The 23,804-nt window shown below is 44.1% G+C and overlaps 1 protein-coding gene across 1 annotated transcript in view; it reads left to right on the top strand.

Annotated features, from left to right (window-relative positions):
* The first annotated feature begins 373 nt into the window (after positions 1-373).
* DNAH7 (dynein axonemal heavy chain 7) overlaps positions 374-23,804 on the top strand; it is a 533,102-nt gene continuing 509,671 nt past the window's right edge. Inside the window, exons 1-4 of the mRNA XM_075829965.1 lie at positions 374-698; positions 16,323-16,388; positions 18,153-18,258; positions 20,910-21,081. Of these exons, the coding sequence (XP_075686080.1) occupies positions 690-698; positions 16,323-16,388; positions 18,153-18,258; positions 20,910-21,081 (353 nt within the window). The 5' untranslated portion in view covers positions 374-689. The remainder of the gene's footprint in view (positions 699-16,322; positions 16,389-18,152; positions 18,259-20,909; positions 21,082-23,804) is intronic.

Here is a 23,804-nt window from a genome sequence, read left to right on the forward strand (position 1 = left end):
GCTCGTTTCTGAGTGTTTTTTTGCTGCATTTTTTTTTTTAGCAGTCCTTGCATTAGCCTCAAAGGACGGAGGCGAAAAACGCAGCGGAAAAATCCGAGCAGGCAGTTCAAAATCTACCTCAAAATTCCCGGAGGAATTTTGAGAAGATTTTTTTCTGCCTGCACAAAAAAAGTGTGAACACGGCCTTATGGTTAGACGTAAAAACCGCCCATAAGGAAACTTGGAAGGTGTGTGATTAGCACTTCTTGTATATAAAGGACCAGGCCGCTCCCCGTTCACATGGAGATACAGGCTATAGAGCTGTCCACTTATCTAGACCGTTACCCCTCGCAGCATGTACACAAGCGCGTTGCTCTCCGCCCAGTGGACGCTCCTCCCCGCGTCAGTGACCGGCTGCTTCCATAGCAACGAATAGACGCAGTAGAGCGGGTTAGAGTCGTACGGGACTAGCGTATCTGTAACCAGCGGCAGCGCATGATACCTTGTCTTTTGGAGATAGAACAAGAAGCCCCCGGACGAGCAAGCGGCTATGGCGGAGGAGGCTCAGTAGCGGCAGCCCTGTGTTTGTGGTCACCTAGACGGAGCGGCTGTGTACTGACAGCGCGGTCCCCTAGCAACTACCGGGGATCAACAAAGTCGGAGCAGGACTGCGACTTCCGTGTCTCCCTGATAAGAGACTGTAGTTTACTATGGAGCAGGTAACTATCATACATGAAGATATTTATAACAATAGACGATGGGCAGCGCCAGCTATACTGGCACCTGAACTCAAACCAACTGTGTCAGTTACAATAACAGTGTAGGGCGCACTGTACCACATATAAATGTTTTCGTCTGCAGGGAAATAAGGTGCCCACCACTGAAGATCACCAGGTTGCAACAGACATTGCCACTTTGTATGTATCATCAGTAACAACATGCCCCGCTTACCTGCACCTAAAAAAAAATTGTGTGGGGGGGGGGGGTCGGCAGGCGGGGCATGAGCCCCAGACTCAACTAGTAGGGAAGGTAGGGGGCGTGCCGACACTTTGGCCAGAGCTCCCTCTAGAAGCGGAATCCCCGACCAGAGCGTTGCCGATGCTCTGGCTGGAGAATCCGCTCCTAGAGCTAGCACGTGACGTCACTGTTCATATATGGATAGTGACGTCAGGGGCTCCTCCAGGGGAGGAATCCCCGTGTCGGCAACGCTCTGGCTGGGGATTCCACTCCTAGAGAGAGCCCCAGACGTCCCTGTCCATATATGAACAGTGACCTCTGGGGCTTCTCCTGGAGAGGAATCTCCGGTCAGGCCGCCGGCAACGCTCTGGCTGTGGATCCCACTCCTAGAGAAGCCTCTGATGTCACTATCCATATATGGACAGTGATATTAGGGACTCCTCCAGGAGTGGAATCATCTGCCAGAGCATTGCCGACGCTCTGGCTATGGATTTTGATCCTAGAGGTAGCCCCTAACGTCACTGTCCATATATGCTCCTCCAGGAGAGGATTCCCTGGCCATAGGGTCGGCAACACTCTGACTGGGGATTCCACTCCTAGAGGGAGCCCTAATGACGCTATCTACCGGGAAGGGGGTTTCTAGCACTATCTACAGGGTGGTGCGTGTGTCACTATCTACAAGGTGGGTGTCTAGCACTAGCTACAGGGGGGGTATTGTGGCAGTATCTACACAGGGGCTGTGTGGCTTTATCTACAAGGGGGTGTGTGGCACTATCTACAGGGGGGTGTCTGGCATTATCTACTTGGGGGGGGGGAGTAAGGCACTACCTACCAGGGGGTGTGTGATGCACTATCTACTGGGGGTGAGTGTGGCACTATCTTCAAGGCGGGTGTCTAGCACTATCTACTGGGGAGTAGTGTGGCCATATCTACACGGTGGCTGTGTGGCTTTATCTACAAGGGGGAGGGGGGCTGTGTGGTACTGTCTACAAGGGGGCTGTGTGGCAGTATCTACAAATGTGTGTGTGTGTGTGTGTGTGTGTGTGTGGCACTATCTGCAGGGGGGACTGTGTGGCACTACCTACCAGGGGGTATGTGATGCACTATCTTCTGGCCCTATCTACAAGTGGCGGCTGTGTGGTACTATCTACAAGGGGGGGGGGCTGTGTGGCAGTATCTACAAGGGGGTGTGTGGCTCTGTTTACAAGAGGGGAGGGGGGCTGTGTGGTACTGTCAACAAGGGGGCTTTGTGGCAGTATCTACAAAGGTGTGTGTGGCACTATCTGCAGGGGGGACTGTAGGGCACTATCTACAAGAGGGAGTGATATAATGTTTCAAAGAAACTTATTCACCTATCTCAATATTGAAGAAATGAAGGAAAACAATAAGAGCGAACAAAACATTAAAGTATAACATTCTCTCCCATCACATCACCGAATCTCCCCTGTTCCATATAGGACCAGTCGGATTTTTACATGTTCATGGCCCGCAAGACCCCTCAGCACCTTTTCTTCATGTCGATCTCTCACTCCCACTAAATCTTTCCATCTCCCAACCAGGATTTCCCCTGGAACAATGTAGATTGTTTTAGGCATTCTGTAGTGTAAAGTTGTGTAAATGAGCAGAGTAGGAAGGTATCAATGCCACAGGGCTATGCCACACATAGCCCTGTAGATAGTGCCACCCCCTTGTAGATAGTGCCACACACCCCCTTGTAGATAGTGCCACACAGCCCCTTGTAAATAGTGCCACACACAGCCCCCTTGTAGATAGTGCCACACACAGCCCCCTTGTAGATAGTGCCACACACAGCCCTGTAGATAGTGCCGTCCATAGCCCCCTTGTAAATAGTTCCACACAACCCCCCTTTGTAGATAGTGCCACACACCCTTGTAGATAGTGCCACAGCCCCAGTTGTAGATAGTGCCACATACTACCCCTTTAGATAGTGTCACTCACAGCGCTCTTGTAGATTTTTCCACACACACCCCTTGTAGATTTTGCCACACAGCCCCCTTTGTAGATAGTGCCACATACCCCCCTTGTAGCTTGTGCCCCCCTAAACAAATAAAAAAATTGTGCTCACCTAACTTTGTTGCCGTGATGGAGCTGTTCTATAGCCTATTATGCTGCCTTTAAGACGCCAAGATGGGACCCTTGCGTAGGCAGGCGTGATCCAGGGACGTCATTGTGCCGGCCTGTGCAGGGATCTTGTCCCAGCGCCTTATAGGCTTCAGGCATAATGTTGCCTGTAGCCTAGTGAATGGCAGACGAGGGAGCTAACTCCTTGCTCCACCATAGTATCCAATTGTATCTGCATCTTAGGAACGCAGATACAATTGAATGTGGCAGTTGCCCGGGGCCCTGGATGCCCGGTGGTAGCGACGCCACCATGCATAAGGGGCCGGAGGCCCCCTCATTCCGCGGGCCCCGCCTCATCCGCTGTGGCTGCTACCTCATCCGCCACTGAACAGATCTATCAAAATTTTCCAGAGAGAAGAGTGGCTGTGACATTACCATCACGTACCATCTGGTGTTGTGCAGTAATATGTTCTGCAGTGTGCCCCATTCATTCCACACTACATTCTATACTCTCCTTATACATGACTAGCCTAATACTTCCTGGACTAGCACTGGTGGTCAAAATACAGATGGCAGAAATGCTGGTGGCACATACGTATACATGCTACCAGATATATTAAGTGAAATAGTAATGCAGCTAAACAGAAGTTAACAGGATTTTTTTCTGGGGATTTTTAAAATCTCTGCATTTGGACTCAAATGGAAAAATAAGAAGCTGTACAATATTTTTACCTTGCCAATTGTATTTCCTTTGCCGCTTCTGGTTTTCCTCCATGCATTCTCATGTGTTGTGTGTTGTGATAACACATCAGCCACTGAATGTTGCTTGGATGTCACAACGAAAAACAGGAGCAAAGGGGAATATCGCAAAACTGACCAGAGCGGAATTGGCAATGTAAGTATAATGTTCAGTTTACTATTTTAGCATTTTGAGGCCAAATGCAGAATTGTTAAAATCCTGGAAACCTCTTTATTAGATTGGCAGGGGGATTAGTGAAGAGAAAGGGGAAATTAGGGGGGAAAGGGAGGGGTATAGGTTTATCGAGAACAAAGGGATAACATAATTTATGAAAAGTAAAGATACTGATACATCAAGTCAAATGGTATCACAGAATAGGAACTCTTCATAAAACATAACCTTTATTAATTATAGGACTAAAATACTCAAGGTAATTCCATTGATATACAAATACCCCTGACACCACCAGGGCTGATTCAATAAACAATCCATAATTATCACCTGGAATATCCAGAACAAATGTGTCTCTATGTGGTGTGGTACCGTACGCCACCTATGGATACACTCCAGGGATATAAACAAAAAATTTTCCCCCCACACTTAGTGTAGCCAATAAACACCAAGACAAAAATTTCTTGCATACACCAATAACAACACTGATGCTTTTCATCCCATCGCGTTTCTCCAAATTAGGTGGTTCATCAGGGGACAATATGTGTATATTTGAAAACCTGTGAAGCTACAGAACAATAATAAATGTAAAACCCTAGAACAAATTCATCAAGTACCATCGGTACTCAGGAGAAAAGAACTCTCCTAATAAAAAATATATCCTCTTTTAAGAAACAAATGTGGGTATCCCTAAGAGAAGCAATGTCTGTCCTGGGCTCCATGACATCATGTATCCAAGCAATTACGTCGAGCCAGTTCCATTCACGAACATTGCAGACCCTAATATTCTCAAAATGGGACAAGAATCACCTCTAGTAAAATTATCCCTAAATTGGTGTCTTTTACAAAAAAATTTGAAGAAGGGAACCCTATGGATGCAGACACCTATCCACTCTCTTACTACTGATGCCAGCAAGAGAGGCTGTGCAGTATCGAATGCTGAGATGCACTAGCATATTCTGAGTGCAATACAGGGAAAAATGACGCTTTATGAAGACGCTGTTTCCTTTGCAGTATTAAGGATGATCCCCTGGAGTTATGCAAATGTTAACCTTTTATTAACATCGGAACATGCAACTCGTTTCAAAGCTGGAACGGCTCCTTCATGAGGCTGATGTACAGTCAAGGAGGGAGTTTCGCCTCAGCAAATATCCAAGGTATCCTCCAACTACAGGGAACTGAGAGCTCTCTGGGAGACCCTGAAGGCTGCAGAATTCCTTATAACAAATACGAATGTCCGGATCTACTCAGACAACATGACCACAGTAGCTCATGTTCGCTACCAAGGCAGAACATGCTACAGAAAATTACAATGCTTATCAGAGAAAATATTTTCCTGGGCAGAAAAGAACTTCTCTCTTTCAGCTGTTCATCTAAAGAGTTCAAGCAACATCCAGGCAGACTATCTCAGCCGATGAGACCTGGAACCAGGAGAATGGAGCCTATCAGATCAGACTTTTCCGCTCATGATACAGGACTCTTCCAGAAATAGACATATTCGTCTCCCAGGCCAACCACAAAGTTCCCTCAATCCAAGAGATTCTTCTATAGGAGTGGATGGGCTATCTAACATCATTGGGATTATCGACTGGCATATGCGTTCCTTCCAATGCCTCTTCTTCCAAGAATTCCTCAAAAGATCAACTCAGAAGATGTCACACTGATCCTAGTGGCCCCTGATTGGCCAACGTGCAGTTTGCTTGGTCTCATGAACAACCTAAAACTGAGGGGTTCCTCCCATTGTCTCAGGATCTTCTCCACCAGGGGCCTATTCACCATTCAGATCCTCATCAACTCAGTTTGGCAGCATGGCTTCTGAGGAGACCATTTAAAAAGCCAGAGGCCTACCTAATGCCGTCATAAAGTCTTCTTGCCAGCAGAAAACCTGCTACTAGGGATATCTACCTGAAAGTCTGGAAAACTTTTTTCATCTTGGTGTGGCAGTAATCAACCAAATCCTTATCACCCTAACATTGCAAAGACTTTAGATTTTCTACAGTCTGGCGTAGACAAATTCCTCAAGACAAGCGCCTTGAAAGTGCAGATATCTGCAATAAGTTCCTTTTTTTGACCAGGACTTAACCAACCATAATTTGATAAAGTAATTTTTTTAAGGCAGCTAACAGACTGTCTCTAAGAATTCTCAATTTGACTACTTCTTGGGATTTAAACATTGTCCTTTGTGGTATTTCTAAAACTCAGTTTGAACCACTATCTCAACTGGTTCTGAGAAGACTTTCTTGGAAAATGTATTTTTCTTTTGGCTATCACCTCAGCTAGAAGAATAGGCGAGATTCAGGCCCTCTCTATTTGAGAGCCTTACCTAAGAATTCTAGATGACAAAATTATATTCAGGTTCAATCCCTCCTTTCTTTCAAAGGTAGTAACTAGTTTTCATATGTCACAGGAGATAGTCTTATCATCATTCTGTCAGAATACTTCCATTCCTTGGATGTTCACAGAATCATGGCCGGCCTTAGCTATGTTCGACCAGTGCGGTCGCACAGGGAGCCAGCCGCCACACTGCAAGAGGGGCGCCAGCGGGTGTGTGTATCCCCGCACCATTGCAACTATCAGCGGGGATACACACACTAACTGCAGTCGCCTTTCTGCCCGGGCGCTTCTTCACTTAGTGGCCGTCGCTACCGCAGTAGCAGCCGTAGCGGCTGCTAGAGATGACACCGGGCATGAGGGCGGTGGTGCCTCTAACAGCCGCTGCGGCTGCTGTAGCAGTAGCGGCGGCACCATAGCAGAGCAGGGAGGCATCTCCCTGCTCTGCTATCTACTAGCGCCACTGTAGCTCCCTGAAGGAGTGGAATCTGCATGTGGCCTGGGATTCCGCTCCTGGAGCGCAGCTTGATGTTTCTGTCCATATATGGACAGTAACATCAGGGGAAACTCCTGAAGTGGAATCCCCAGTCACAGCGTTGCAGACGCTATGACCGGGGATTCCACTCCAGGAGAAGCCAATGACGTCATGGACACAGACGACAGGAGCTTCTCCTGGAGTGGAATCGACGGTCATAGCGTCTGCAACGCTGTGACCGGGGATTCTGCTTCAGGAGTTTTCCCCGATGTCACTGTCCATATATGGACAGAGGCATCAAGCAGCGCTCCAGGAGTGGAATCCCCGGGCCACACGGGGATTCCGCTCCTTCAGGGAGCTACAGTGGCGCTATCTATACTGGAAGGGGGGGGCTGTGGGCTGTGTGGCACTACCAACCAGGGGGCTGTGTGGCACTACCAACCAGGCGGCTGTGGGGCACTACCAACCAGGGGGCTGTGGGGCACTACCAACCAGGGGGCTGTGGGGCACTACCAACCAGGGGGCTGTGTGGCACTATCAACCAGGGGCCTGTGGGGCACTACCAACCATGGGCCTGTGGGGCACTACCAACCAGGTGGCTGTGAGGCACTCCCTACCAGGGGGCTGTGAGGCACTCCCTACCAGGGGTCTTTGCGGCACTCCCTACCAGGGGGCTGTGCGGCGCACTCTACAGGGGGCTGTGCGGCGCACTCTACAGGGGGCTGTGCGGCGCTATCTACAAGGGGGCTGTGCGACGCTATCTACAATGGGGCTGTGAGACGCTATCTACAAGGGGGCTGTGTGGCGCTACCCACAGGGGGGCTGTGTGGCGCTACCCACAGGGGGGCTGTGTGGCGCTACCCACAGGGGGGCTGTGTGGCGCTACCCACAGGGGGGCTGTGTGGCGCTACCCACAGGGGGGCTGTGTGGCGCTACCCACAAGGGGGCTGTGTGGCGCTACCCACAAGGGGGCTGTGTGGCGCTACCCACAAGGGGGCTGTGTGGCGCTACCCACAAGGGGGCTGTGTGGCGCTACCCACAAGGGGGCTGTGTGGCGCTACCCACAAGGGGCTGTGTGGCGCTACCCACAAGGGGCTGTGTGGCGCTACCTACAGGGGGAATCTGTGAATGGGGGTCTGATGATCATTTTACTGTGAGTGGGGGGGCTGATGGTCTTCAAGTGGTTTCCGCCTCTGACCTCCAAATGAAATTAGGCAGAAAATACCTGCGGCGCTCGTTTGGAGCTTTTTTTCCTGCGTCATTCGCTTCAACAGCTTAAAGAGGCTCTGTCACCCCATTATAAGTGGCCTATATTGTACATGATGTGATCGGCGCTGTAATGTAGATTACAGCAGTGTTTTGTATTTATAGAAACGATAATTTTTGACGGAGTTATGACCTATATTAGCTTTATGCTAATGAGTTTCTCAATGGATAACTGGGCGTGTTTTACTATATGGCCAAGTGGACGTTGTGTAGAGAAGTGTATGATGCTGACCAATCAGCGTCGTACACTTCTCTCCATTCATTTATACAGCACATAGCGATATAGGTATATCGCTATGTGCTGCCACATAAACACACTATAACGTTACTGCAGTGTCCTGACAATGAATATACATTACCTCCAGCCAGGACGTGATGTGTATTCAGAATCCTGTCACTACTCTGCACTTCTCTGTGATTTACAGGACAGCTCAGCGAGATCTCGCTGTAAATGACAGTTTACAGCGTAATCTCGCGAGACTACGCCTGCTGTGCTGTAAGTCACAGAGAAGTGCAGAGAAGTGACAGGAGTCTGAATACACATCATGTCCTGCCTGGAGGTAATGTAAATTCATTGTCCGGACACTGTAGTAACGTTATACTGTGTTTATGTGGCAGCAAATAGCGATATAGCTAGATCGCTAGTGCTGTGTAAATGAATGCAGAGAAGTGTATGACGCTGATTGGTCACTGATTGGTCAGCGTCATACACTTCTCTCCACAACGCCCACTTGGCCATATAGTAAAACACGCCCAGTTGTCCATTGAGAAACTCATTAGCATAAAGCTAATATAGGTCATAACTCCGTCAAAAATGATCGTTTTTCTAAATAAAAAAACCACTGCTGTAGATGTAGATACATTACAGCGCCGATCACATCATGTACAAGATAGGCCACTTATAATGTGGTGACAGAGCCTCTTTAAGAAAAAACACAAAAACTAGGTCACACAACGCTGTCAGTTGCTGAAGGAATTTTGAGGCAGATTTTTTTTGCCTTACAAAAAACGTGTGTGAACAGACCCTACGAGTGTAGTGCTTGTACTTAGCCGTTTTCTGTCTTTCTCAAAACAATTTTTGGTAGGGGGGCCCTGAGGAAATGTTATTTTTCCAGTTTTGCCTCGTGTCCAAAAAGGTTGGGAAACTCTGTACTAGGCTGCACGATCACGCCGTGGAGCAGCTCAGTTCGTCATGGGAATGGGGCCTAGGTGAGTATAATTTTTGTTTTTGTTTGGGGGCACTGTCTACAATGGGGAGGTGGGAGACTGTATGGCACTGTCTACAATGGGGAGGTGGGGGACTGTATGGCACTGTCTACAAGGGGGAGGTGGGGGGGGGGCTGTATGGCACTGTCTACAAGGGGGAGGTGGGAGACGGTATGGTACTGTCTACAAGGGGGAGGTGGGGGGGCTGTATGGCACTGTCTACAAGGGGGAGGTGGGGGGGCTGTATGGAATGATCTACAAAAAGGAGGTGGGGGATTATGGCACTGTCTACAGGGAGGCTATATGGCAAAATCTACACGGGGGCACTAGACTGTGTGGGGGCCACTAAGTGGACATTATACTGTGTACGGGTACTACAGGTAGCATAATACTGTGGGCAAAATTAGAGGACAAAATACTGTGTCCTTGAAGGGGTTGTAATATATTATATTATTAAATATTATTATTATACTGTATGGGGGCACTAAAGGGGCATTATAATTTTTTTATGGGGCTTTTCTTTTAAATGATGTGGTGGGGCGCCGAAAGATCATTTCGCACAGGGCGCCATCTATCCTAGGGCCGGCCCTGCACAGAATGATTATCTATTACCTCAACATCACGAAGCCTTTAAGATTAGACCAAAGTATTTTCTTTCAGTTCCAGGGCCCGAATAAGGGAAAGTAGGTTTCCAAGAGTACTTTAGCAAACTGGATTAAGAAAGCGATTGTTGAAGCTTACGCTTCCCAGAACTTACCTTCTCCTCTGAATGTTGGACCTCACTCCACCAGAGCAATATCGGTCTCCTGGACTGAAAGAGCCAATGCTTCGATTGAGCAGATTTGCAGAACTGCAACCTGGTCTTCTCCTCATACTTTCATCCGGCACTATCACCTTGATCTCTCATCAGTTGGGGGACCTTCCTTCTGGAGAAAAATATTACAAGCTGTGGTCCCGCCCTAAGGTGGTTATTTGGTATCCTCCTGTGTGCTGTCATGGAGGATGATTGGGGAAAATAGAATTAGTTCTTACCGGTAATTCCTTTTCCAGGAATCCTCTATGACAGCACCCTTATATCTCTCCCTGGTTATGTGTAGTATGATGCTTTTTGGTAATTTGTAAAACACTGGTATGCTGGGGGAGGTGGGGCCTTTTTAATTCTGTTTCATTTCTTAATTGCAAAGCCTCTCCACTCTGGCTAGAATAAGGGGTTTTATAGGGCATAAGGATAGGGTTTGTCCTGTTGGGACAACCACTTTTAATACTAAAAGTCTGTCTGGTTTGGACAAATGCTCTCTTTATAAAGGGTCTCCCACATCTCAGCTGATCGCAGGTGGTGGGGATTTCTGAGAATTTGCTGGGGCTGCTGATGAGGGGTTTTGCCTGGGGAAGTGACCATAGATATACTTCGCAGAGCATTTCCTAAATTTGATACTTTGTAGCAAAAACAAATGAGCTGTGAGCACAAGGGCAGCAGGGATTTCATCACAAAAATGTAAACTATTGACGAGAACTAAAAAAAACAAAAGGGTTAGAAAGTTGCATAACGGTTTATTGTAAAGTGCTAATAATGTGTAGATGTGAACCTTGTTTCCTACAGTATCTCTATCTCCAATCTCTAGAATCAGCACTTGCCCTGCTCAGCTGCTACTTTAGTGCACTGGCAGTACAGACAGGGAAATATAGCAGGATAGATTGAATATTATTTTAAGACTTGTGAAACATATGGGGAGGTGAGAGGCTACTGACTGTTTCTTGTATTGAAAAGATATTTGGGGGAATTTATCCACAGCTGTGCAGCAGTGGCATTACAAAGTTGAAGATTACGCCATATTTGTGAAATAATTTGTGATGTTTTGCCTCTATACACCGCCTCCGCCACTTTTAGTCTTTTTTTTAACCCCTTAACGACATGTGACGTACATGTACGTGACAGCCATTAAGGGGATGTATGGAGCGGGCTCACGGGCTGAACGCACTCCATACTCTGCGGATGACGGCTGTGTTATACAACCGACACCTCACTGCAATGGGCGGAATCAAAGATCACTTTGTTTCCGCCTGTTTAACACCTTTAATGCCACGGTCAATCGCGACCACGGCATATAAATTGTCAGAATCAGGGGGGCGCCCCCTCAAAACACGCCATCGCGCCCACCCGCAACGGGATTGGCCGGTGATGATGGTTGCCTAATAAATGCCCCAGGTCTGCCATCTTTGTACTCCTTTGAAGCCCTTCCTCCGGCAGGGCTTAAAAGGAGACTGTCATTATCACGATATACTGCAATATATTAGTATTGCTGTATATCATCAAGCAATCCAACGATTGCTGGTTCAAGTCCCCTAGGGGGACTAATAAAAAAAGTTAAAAAAACTTGTTAAATTAAGTTTTTTATAATGTTCCAAAAAAATATGAAAAGTTACAAAAAAACCCTCTTCACATTTTTTCCATAAAGCAATGTAAAAAAAAAAAAAAGTTAACATATCTGGTATTGCCGCATCCATAAAAGTCTGAGCTTTCACAATATTTCATTGTTTAACCCGCTCGGTGAACGCCGTAAAAAAAAAATATATAAAACATGCAAATTGATGTTTTTTGATTACCTTCGCCCTAAAAAAAAAAGTAATAAAACGTGATCAAAAAGTCACATACACACCAAAATGGTATTGGTGAAAACTACAGCTCGTCCCGCAAAAATTAAGCTTTGACACCGCTAAATTGATGGAAGACTAAAAAAGTTATGGCTCTCAGAATATGGCCGCACAAATTTTCTTTTTTTAGCAAATAGTTTTATTTTTTTAAAAGTGGTAAAACATAAAACAAAACATATATAAATTTGCATACACTAACCCCACCCAATTCCTGTATATACACACCGGGTTCAACCCATACTGTATCATGCTCCCATAGTGCCTCCCCAGAGTATAATTCCAAATAGCTGCAACCATACAGTATAATGCCCCCTTAGCTGCCCCCATACAGTGTAATTCCCCATAGCTGCCCCCATATAGTATAATGCTCCCTCAGCTGCCCCATACTGTACAATGCCCCCTTACTGCCCCTATACAGTATAATGCCCCCTAAGCTGCCACCATACAGTATAATGCCCCCTTAGCAGGTGCCACCATACAGTATAATGCCCCCCATAGTGCCTAATAAAAAACAATAATAAAGTAGTTATCTAGCCCCATTCCCACAATATATAAGTGCCATCTGCCGCTCACCAGGGTGGGGGGAGCCACTCCCTCCACCTCTTAATCAGGAGTGGCGGCTTGGCCCACCATGCAGTTGTACACCTACTGCCTATAGTACGGAGCTTTCTACTAGAATGGGAGCACTTTCAAGGTGTCTTTAATCGCCTTTCGCTGTTTGGAGTATGCATTCTTGCACCAGCTCTCCATCATATACGGTTTATTGCCATGGGAGGACCTTTGAATATATCATTCTCCATAATCTATAATCCAGCCTCACGGGAGGCAGAATCCTCTTTAGTTATACTATCATCATACCTCCCAACTTTCAAGTATCGTAAAGAAGGACAACCTCTTTTTCCATGTTAAGCCACACCTCTAACCCCACCCAATCCCTGCCCATACACACCTAGTTTGGTCCACACAGTATCCTGCTCCTGTAGTGCCTCCCCACAGTATAATGCCCTCATAGTGCCTCCCACACAGTATAATGCTAAATGGCTTCCCCCACAAAGTATAATGCCCCATAGCATCCTTCATACATTATAATGCCGCCATAGATTCATCCATACAGCATGAAAACAACTCAGATGCCCCCATACAGTATAATGCCCGCACAAATTCCCCCATACAGTATAATGCCCCATAGCTGTTCCATACAGCATAATGCCTCCATAGCTGCCCCATACAATATAATGCCCCATACAGTATAATGCCCCACAGATGCCCCATGCAGTATAATGCCTCCATAGCTGCTCTCATACAGTATAATGCCCACACAAATTCCCCCAAACAGTGTAATTCCCCATAGCTGCCACATACAGTATAATTCCCCCCCATGGCTGCTCTAATACAGTGTAAAGCCCCCACAGCGGCCCATACAGTGTAATGCTCCTGTACTGCCCCATACAGCAGCCCAATGCAGTATAATGTCCCTACAACTGCCCCATACAGTATAATGCCCCTTTAGCTGCCCCATACAGTATAATTCCCCCTTACAGTATAATGCTCCATTAGTGCCTAATAAAAAATAATACAAAAAATACTTGCCTAGCCCGTTCCCACGATGAGTGGAGGAGATCTCTCTGCTCCTCCGCTCTGAGCCATGAGTGACTCGATGTAGACCAGCGCGATGACGTCACTGCATCGCACCTGTCTATGCCGAGCGGCTCACAGACGCTTCACACAGTGAATGCTGAAGCAGGGAAGGAACAGTTCCCTGCTTCAGCATTGCATTCAACTGTAATTGGACAGTACCGAGATCTTTCGAATGATATTTTTACACCTAAGCCTGTAACAAGGACAAGGGGGCATCCTCTACATCTAGAGGAAAAAAGGTTTCACCACCATCACAGATGGGGATTCTTTACTGTGGGAGCAGTGAGACTATGGAACTCTCTGTCACAGGATGTTATGATGGTTGATTCTTTGAACAAGTTCAAGAAGGGCCTTGATGCCTTTATTGAAAAATATAATATTACAGGTAATGAGTACTAGATTCTGGAGAGAGGACATTGATCCAGGGATTTATTCTGATTGCCATATTTGGAGTAAGGAAGGAGTTTTTCCCCTAATGGGGCAGTTGGCATCAACCTCATGGCGTTTTTTCCTACCTTTTGGATTAACATAGTAGGATTGCAGGTAGTACTTGATGGACCAGTGTCTTTTTTCAACCTTATTAACTATGTAACTTTGTATCTGCGTCCTTAGGACCCAGATACAGTTGACACGGGACATACCACTGGCCTCCCAGGACAGCGGGACAACACCCAAAATCCATGACTGTCCCGCTGAATCCGGGACGGTTGGGAGTTATGATACTGCTCCCCTCCCCTCTAGTTATAGATATCCATTGTATTAATTCATGCTTCTGACTACTTTTAACAGCTCCTCCTCATCTTCCCTGGCTTGGAAGCCGGCCCACCCGTGGCCGTCCCTTTGCAATCAATTATAGGACATACGACCCTAAAACCATTTTAACCTTACCCATTCCCCCCCACCAACCCCTTCCTCCAGGAAGAATCCAAAACCCCTACAGACACACACAAACAAGATAAAAAAATAATAATTAGTCGCCTCTTAGGCTTCTTTCACATCTGCGTTCTGCCTTCCGTACTAGCGGATCCGTCAGAGGACCACAAGGATGGAAGTAAACATTTCAGTAAAAAAAAACATTGATTTCCGTTCCGTCAGGTTTCCGATTTTTTTGACTGAAGGAATAGCGTAGTCTACTGCGCTATTGTTTCCATTAAAAATGACGGAAACCTAACTGAAAGGACCTTTCCATTTATTTTTATAACATTGAAGTCAATGGATGACGTATGCAAAGTCATATGCCATCCGTTTGTATCAGGTATGCATTACGTTTAACATCTGTTTTTTTATGAACATGTGCAGACTAAAAATGAAGCAAGAAAGATGCAAAGTTAAAAAACGGATCCGTTATAAATGGAGTATAACTGATGAAAAACTGAGTCCGTTTTCTTTTTATGGATCCGGTAAACTGATCTGTAAAAAAAAACAAAACATATTTTACCTTCAGTTGCATTCAGTCTGTCATTTTTTATTTTATTTCAACGGATCCGCTAAAACGGATGCCCTAACGCACACGTGAATGAAGCCTTACTCCAGCATTAAGACTGCCATATGAAACGCCAGTCTTAAAGGGGTTTTCCCTTTAATGGCATTTATGGCATATCCACAGGATATGCCATAAATGTCAGATAGATGCGGGTCCCAACTCTGGGACCCGCACCTATCTCTAGAATGGGGTTTAAGTGTTCCTGCTGGCGCTTGTGATGTCCGACCATGCAAACTGTTTCCGTACCTGCCATTCACTTCTATGGGACTTGCGGAAACAGCGTAGCTCAGTGAGCTACGCTGTTTTCTTCTTATATGGTCGGAAATCACAAGCGTCAGTGGGAACACAGAAAGCTAGAACGTGGTTTAGGGAGCCCCGTTCTAAAGATAGATGCGGATCCCAGAGTTGGGACCCGCATCTATCTGACATTTATGGCATATCCTGTGAATATGTCATAAATGTCCCTGATGGGAAAAACCCTTTAATAAATTCCCCCTTAGTTTTATATGCAGAAATACAAACATTAAAGGAGTTGTCTTATGTAGGGCATAGGGACGTCATAGAGGCGGGTCTCTTAGAGTTTCCTCAGAACTCCCTCTATGATCCAGAGCCTGTTAAGAGAAGCTCCTTTAATGGTGGACTAGAGCCGTCCATCTTTTAAATAAACGGCCATTCATTTTAATGGCCAACATGTAATACTGCATTTGTAATATGTCTAATATGAAATGTTTGGCCAGATAAGGCTTTCCCTGGCAGTGATCAGCTGAATCCCGCATCAGCTGCATTCTGAAAGGGGTTGTTTCTGATGATACAACCTCTTCAATAGTTTTGTATTCTTATAGGACTGGTTCATGGTCAAAGAAAAGCTCTTTTTCTGTGAGGGTATGTTCACATGGAGTGTTTTCAGACGTTTTTCGGGCGGTAAACGTCCCGAAAAATGGCTGAAAAATCGGAAGCAGAACGCCTCCAAACATCTGCCCATTGATTTCAATGGGAAAAACGGCGTTCTGTTCCCACAGGCCGTTTTTAAAACTGGCCGCGTAAATAAACGGCCGTGAAAAAGAAGTGCATGTCACTTCTTCAGCCGTTTTTTGGAGCCGTTTTTCATAGACTCTATAGAAAAACAGCTCCAAAAACGGCCGTAAAAAATGCTGTGAAATATGCGAGTTGCTAAAAAAAAACGGCTGAAAATCTGGAGCAGTTTTCGCTTGACGTTTTTGGTTAAGCGTGTGCACATACCCTCACTGCGCTTGTTCCATAAAAGTCTTTATGTTTGTATGTTTCTCCAGAACATTTTGGCTTTATGTAAAAACAGAATGATAATAATACTATCATTTCAACAGTCTGAATCCCACAAGAAAGGAAGATTTCCGAAGACTTCTTTGAGATTTTTACCACAGCTTTCTGAGGTAATATTGCAATTTTGCCATTACTACCTATTTTTTGTCCTATGATGTATTTGTTTTTGTTTTTTTTGCATGACATGTTTGATACTTCTTTTATCTGAATGGTTTAGGCATTTTCTAATTTATTAATTTATAAACTCAGCTTTTACATTCTGTGTACATATGTGGAAGAATCCTATAAGTCCAATTGTTTTATAGGGGCAAATACAGTGACCGGTTTTCTTTATATGGGGATTCCACATGGATAACTGTAATGTTTGTATATATTAAACCACTCACAAATCTGTCATATTGGCTGCTATACATAAGCAAACAAACTCCAAAATGCAGCAGCACCGAGCGGGTGCTAATATACTGTAGATATGCAAACACTGAATTACTGCTATATTCACTCTATTTTAAAATTGCTGAATAAACCTTTACAACACCACGGCTACCGCAGCCAGTACATCTACACTTTAATTTGATGGCGGTGTTGGGCTGTCCACATGCTGCAGACTTTTACCGTTCTAGAATTTGAAGAAAATCTGCAACAAATCCTGGATGTGTTACATGCACATTTTTAGATGTGGATTTCTTCTCATGCATTGCAAATGGTGAAATCCATTCATATCCATTGACATTCTGTGGATTAGAAAATCTGCAGCATACACACAATTGTAGGCAGAGTTTTTCTACTACATGTGGATGGCCGTATTAAAACCCCGTCCACATGTATTGTACTGTTTATTTCTGCAGATTTCCTTTTCGGCATTCACATTGAAAATCCACAGCAATTCCACAACGTGAAAATTCACCCTTAAAGAGGCTCTGTCACCACATTATAAGTGCCCTGTCTCCTACATAAGGAGTTCGGCGCTATAATGTAGGTGATAGCAGTGCTTTTTATTTTAAAAAAAGATCTATTTTTACCACTTTATTAGCGATTTAAGATTTATGCTAATGAGTTGCGTATTTTTACTTTAGACCAAGTGGGCATTGTACAGGGGAGTGCATGACGCTGACCAATCAGCATCATGCACTCCTCTCCATTCATTTACTCAGCATTGGGATCCTGCTAAATCCTTATGTGCTGTCTTATACTAACACATTAACAATACTGAAGTGTTTAGACAGTGAATAGACATTCCACGGGATGTCTATTCACAATCCCTGCACTTCGTTACTCTGTCTGTGGTAGTTACAGCAGAGGAAGCGTGATCTTGCGAGATCTCGCTGTAAATGACAGGTTACAACGAGATCACGCTTCCTCTGCTGTAACTACCCTAGAAACCGTAATGAAGTGCAGAGATTGTGAATAGACATCCCGTGGAATGTCTATTCACTGTCTAAACACTTCAGTGTCGTTACTGTGTTAGTATAAGACAGCACATAAGGATCTAGCAGGATCCCTATGCGCTGAGTAAATGAATGGAGAGGAATGCATGATGCTGATTGGTCAGCGTCATACACTCCCCTGTACAACGCCCACTTGGTCTAAAGTAAAAACATGCCCACTTGGGCATTAATCAACTCATTAGCATAAATCTAAAATCGCTAATAAAGTGGTAAAAATAGATAGTTTTTTAAATAAAAAGCACTGCTGTCACCTACATTATAGCGCCGATCTCCCTATGTAGGAGATAGGGCACTTATAATGTGGTGACAGAGCCTCTTTAAGAGTGATATGTCCTTGAGCTTAATGGATGAACTTTAGGAAACAACAGTTGTAAAGCTAAGGACTAGGAAAAGGCAGGACACTGGAGTAAAAATAATCTACTTTTTTAGGTTAGTTCTAAGCCCGAGTGGAGAAAGGCCCCACCGTCTTTTCTTCTGACGGAAGAAAAGGAAGATGAATCAAAAGATGTCCATGATCTTCACAATTTTTCACAAAGTAAGTTCCCCAAAAGAAACCAAACTTTGTAAAATAATGTTTTTGTTGCACTACTTGTATGTGTCCTTTGATTTATATGCTAAAGCAGTCTATATAGAAAACTACAAACTTACTGTAAAATGTTAAATGGTTTCACATTATTAGTGAAAAAAAAAAATATATAGCAAGATCAAGAGCATTGAATTGTAGAGTGATCCTGGAGAAACATAATGTTGGACTTTGTGAGAACAAATGTCAAAGTGGTTACAAATTAATTGTCTGCTCTCATTATTTTACCAGTTAGTGGTTATGGACACATTATTGCACTCCCCAGTTTTCTTCATGTCGCCATTGTTACTTTTCTTATTTACTATAATCCAGAGTTCTCCATTTGGACAGCTTCCTCAAAACAAAACCTGATATGATTTTGTAAGTCCAATGCACTATTAGATATTTGGTAGAACGAGTTAAACAAAAAATGTGCATAATTGGACTTGAGTGGGAAAGGGTTGACAAATCTACTAATGTAGGGACAGAAGTTTAGGAATTTTGCTATGGACCATTAAGCATTTACATCAGTTTAAAGTAAATGTCTACCCTCAAGCTCCATGTCGTTTTTAGATCCAACATTTTGTGTGGATACATTTTACAGCATATCTTTATATCCAACATAGGTCTGTTTTTCTAAATGCCCCGCATAGACATAGAATTAAATTAAAAAAAAGTCTGTCATCTGCGCTCACCACTAATCTGGATAGGAGAAAAAACACACTGGCGCTTCATACCATAAAAATGCTGAATGACAGAAGGAGGAAAGCACAGACGACAGATTGGAGCTTGCTTGTCTTGGTGGCTAATGCCAAGCACAGCAAAGTGAGAAGCAAATAACAATATAGGAAGGGCCGATTGCTGCTCCTCCTGCAGGATGCACCTTGGGCCGCTTGCAAACAGGCACAGGAAAATGCAAGGCTGCTGGGGCGCTGCCGGTAGTTCTATTGTTAGGCATAGTAGGAGACTTGGAAATGGCTACAAAATTGTATTTCATTGGTGTACAGCCATGCGTTTCTGCACTGGACTACTATTATCTCTTGGCTAGGATCTTAAATAGCTGTACACCAATAAAATATTATTTTATATTTTGAATACTCCCGCTACACCGACTAGTAGCACTACCGGCAGCACCTCATCAGCCTTGCTTTTTCCTTTTCCTATGACTGTTTGCACTCATAGGGGGAGCTAAGGAGATTACTACATATTGTTTTTAGGGTTGCACGATGCATCGAAACTTCGATACTATTTAGATACCGTGCACCCTCAAATGGTTCAATAACGTTAACTCATGTATTTCGATACTAAGCTTTGCGGCCGCACAGCTTAGTATAGTAGCACATGAATGTTGTTAGAGTGGGGCTGCGGCTGTGTAATACAGCCATTGCCCCGCTCCTGAGTGCGTGCACGCGGTCAGCATGAGGTGATGAGGCTGGCGCTGCACTAATGATTGTCGGCACTGAAGACAGAGAACATGGCGGGCGCACTGCAAAACACTCCCATGTTGTGTCTTCAGTGCCTGCGCCACTGCTCATTAGTGCAGCGCCGGCCGCATCACCACATACTGACCGCGCGCGCACACTTCACTTATTGTCAGGAGCGGGGCAATGGCTGTATTACACAGCTGCAGCCCCGCTCTAATGGCGGAGATCAGGGAAACCTCTCATCTCCGCCAAATTCTACTGAATGCTGCGATCAAAGCTGACCACAGCATTCAAGGGGTAAATGAGAAGGGGATGCCCTTCGGATTGCGTCACAGGGAATCCCTGTGACACGATTGAGGGACATACCATATATGGGCAGACAGCCCAGGGTCCATTGAAGGACCCCATGGCTGTCTGACCATATTTCCTGTTAGGACATACTGAGGTATGTCCTAACAACTGCCTGTGTACTATCAGTATATAGATATATGCCAAAACATTAAAGTTTAAAAATAAAAAAGTTTCAAAAAATAAAGTAATGTAAAATAAAATAAAAAATACACACATATTTTACAATAAACATTAAAATAAGTCTCAATACATAAAATATACACATTCGGTATCGTTGTGACCATAATAACAAATTTATAGCGTCATTTATTATGTTTACGCTGTTATAAGATAAAATAAAAACTGCTTTCTTTCACTTATTAATGTGAGGCACGAGGTATTATGAATTTTGAACCTCCATGTGCCTCACATTAATAGTAATTAACCCCATCATGTACCTCCCACATGGACCCAATGTTGTCCATTGGAACATGATGGGGTTAATTACTATTAATGTGAGGCACAGGGAGGTTCAAAATTCATCGCGCCACATGCCTCACATCAGAAAATGGGAGAACTTATTTTTTTAAAATTATTATTGTTGGCAAAGTATCGTTTTGGTGTCGAGTATCGCAATACTACACGAAGTATCGGTATCGAAGTCCAAATTCTGGTATCGTGACACCCCTAATTGTTTTATTTTAAGTTCAATGTCTAAAAGGGTTTCAAAGCTTTTGATAGATTTTTTTTTATTGACTTACAATTTATGACTGATTTACTTAGAGACTGAGATTGAAATTTGAAAACCGGGTTATTTACTTTTTTAATGAATTAAGAAGTGTCAAACATTCATTTTCTTTTACATTTCAGGTTCTCTTGTCAGCCCAAAACACAAAAGAAACAAACTCTTGGACTCTAGCTTTCCCAGTCATAGAGCTCCAAAATATGATGATTTATCACTTTCTTTAAATATGAGAAGCAGTTATTCCCACCCAAAGAGAGATCGTGAGCAGTTTAGAAGTTCCCTTGTAGACATAATAATGTAAGTTATTCATTCTGAAAAACAATACCTCCACGTATGATTGAATTATTACAGGAATGATTCAAAGTATAATAGCATTTCAAATTTGTGCTGCCCTAGTTTAGACTCGGCTTCAATGACTGGTAAGAATTTTTTTTTTTTATTATGTTATTTAAATATCTTTAAAACATAGCAATATTCCTTGCACCTTTATTTTATGGGTAATCTTATGAGTGGACACCAGTAGTTTATGCCAAAAAGTGGCACACGGCTATAAGAAAATTGGTGCATTTTGTCCCAATGCATTTTTTAAAATTGTTGAGGTAGGCACAAAAAGTGTTTTCATTAAAAGGGATGTCTCATGAAGACAAACCCATCCATATGCTCTGTGTGGAGGTCATAAGGGGCTCAATACCCTCCTCTATGGGTCAGCACGGAGAGCTGCTTTTATAGATTCATCTAAATGGCCTCCATGTAATACTAGAAAATGTCCGGCTGACTGAGGTTTGTTGGGAGCCGGCTCCCACATGAACGTGGTTGTCTGTGAGGAGACAATCCCTTTGAACGCCACCCATGTGTTAGGCCTGTTGTAATATGTTTCATGTTTTAGGCCTGTTGACATCACGTTTGTCTTTTTAGCGTGTAATTCGGGAAAGGTTCCGACGCACACAGTATGCGTGTCAATAGGGCTCCATTAGTCCGACGTAGGCCAAAAGACGTTTTTTTTTTAAGGTTGGAATAGCGTAGCAGGCTTCTCTTTTTTTCTTTTTTGCTGGATCCTGCAGAAAAACGTGTTTTGCACAGTATAATTTTTTTTTTAACATCGGAACATATAGGCGACTAATGACACATGCTTGGGAAAGGCCCTATTAGGCTGAAACGTCACACGTATGGGTGAATAAAATTCCCTTATATTTTGGTTGTGCTGCCTGGTTTCTCTTTTTGGATTTCATTAAGAGATTTTGGACCAAGTCCTATTGAGGCTTGTACCCATTCTATTTGACTAATCCAGTGCTGTGATACCATATGTTTCTTGTACTCTGTGGCATACGTCACTGGTATACGTTTAACGTATACGTCATGGGCTTTTCGATAGCTTTCATGACGTATCTGTTAAATGGATACCATTATAGTCTATGGGTGAAGGATACGTTATACAGATGCCTAGTAGTGGCATCCGTCACCCATAGACTGTTTAATAGATATGGCGTGATGTTTCATGACCCCAGTCCATAACGTATCCGTTTAATAGATACTATTTAAGTCTGTGGTGACGGATGCCCCTGTAAGGCTATGTTTACATTTCGTTTTTTGCATTTAACGTATACGTCGGCAAAAAGCTCCCGATGTATACAGGCTGGGACGAATGCCTAACAGTGGCATCCGTCACCATAAACTTAAATGGTATCTGTTAAACAGATATGTTGTGAACTAGGGTCATGAAAGTTTTTTTTTCTTTATCAAAGTTCATTAGATTTTCAGTACAAATATACAATAGCAATGTAATTGCACATAAAACAAGTGGCAGTTTAACTGAACCACATCAAATTAACTCCGTTTACTACAATACAAATGCAATACAAATAGAGTATATACAGTGAAGGAAATAAGTATTTGATCCCTTGCTGATTTTGTAAGTTTGCCCACTGTCAAAGACATGAACAGTATAGAATTTTTAGGCTAGGTTAATTTTACCTGTGAGAGATAGATTATATTTAAAAAAAAAAAAAGAAAATCACATTGTCAAAATTATATATATTTATTTGCATTGTGCACAGAGAAATAAGTATTTGATCCCTTTGGCAAACAAGACTTAATACTTGGTGGCAAAACCCTTGTTGGCAAGCACAGCAGTCAGACGTTTTTTGTAGTTGATGATGAGGTTTGCACACGTTAGATGGAATTTTGGCCCACTCCTCTTTGCAGATCATCTGTAAATCATTAAGATTTCGAGGCTGTCGCTTGGCAACTCGGATCTTCAGCTCCCTCCATAAGTTTTCGATGGGATTAAGGTCTGGAGACTGGCTAGGCCACTCCATGACCTTAATGTGCTTCTTTTTGAGTCACTTCTTTGTTGCCTTGGCTGTAGGTTTCGGGTCATTGTCGTGCTGGAAGACCCAGCTTCGAGCCATTTTTAATGTCCTGGTGGAGGGAAGGAGGTTGTCACTCAGGATTTGATGGTACATGGCTCCATCCATTCTCCCATTGATGCGGTGAAGTAGTCCTGTGCCCTTAGCAGAGAAACACCCCCAAAACATAATGTTTCCACCTCCATGCTTGACAGTGGGGACGGTGTTCTTTGGGTCATAGGCAGCATTTCTCTTCCTCCAAACACGGCGAGTTGAGTTAATGCCAAAGAGCTCAATTTTAGTCTCATCTGACCACAGCACCTTCTCCCAATCACTCTCAGAATCATCCAGATGTTCATTTGCAAACTTCAGACGGGCCTGTACATGTGCCTTCTTGAGCAGGGGGACCTTGCGGGCACTGCAGGATTTTAATCCATTACGGCGTAATGTGTTACCAATGGTCTTCTTGGTGACTGTGGTCCCAGCTGCCTTGAGATCATTAACAAGTTCCCCCCGTGTAGTTTTCGGCTGAGCTCTCACCTTCCTCAGGATCAAGGATACCCCACGAGGTGAGATTTTGCATGGAGCCCCAGATCGATGTCGATTGACAGTCATTTTGTATGTCTTCCATTTTCTTACTATTGCACCAACAGTTGTCTCCTTCTCACCCAGCGT

This window comes from Rhinoderma darwinii, chromosome 6, assembly GCF_050947455.1.
Source record: "Rhinoderma darwinii isolate aRhiDar2 chromosome 6, aRhiDar2.hap1, whole genome shotgun sequence".
Classification (NCBI taxonomy): domain Eukaryota; kingdom Metazoa; phylum Chordata; class Amphibia; order Anura; family Rhinodermatidae; genus Rhinoderma; species Rhinoderma darwinii.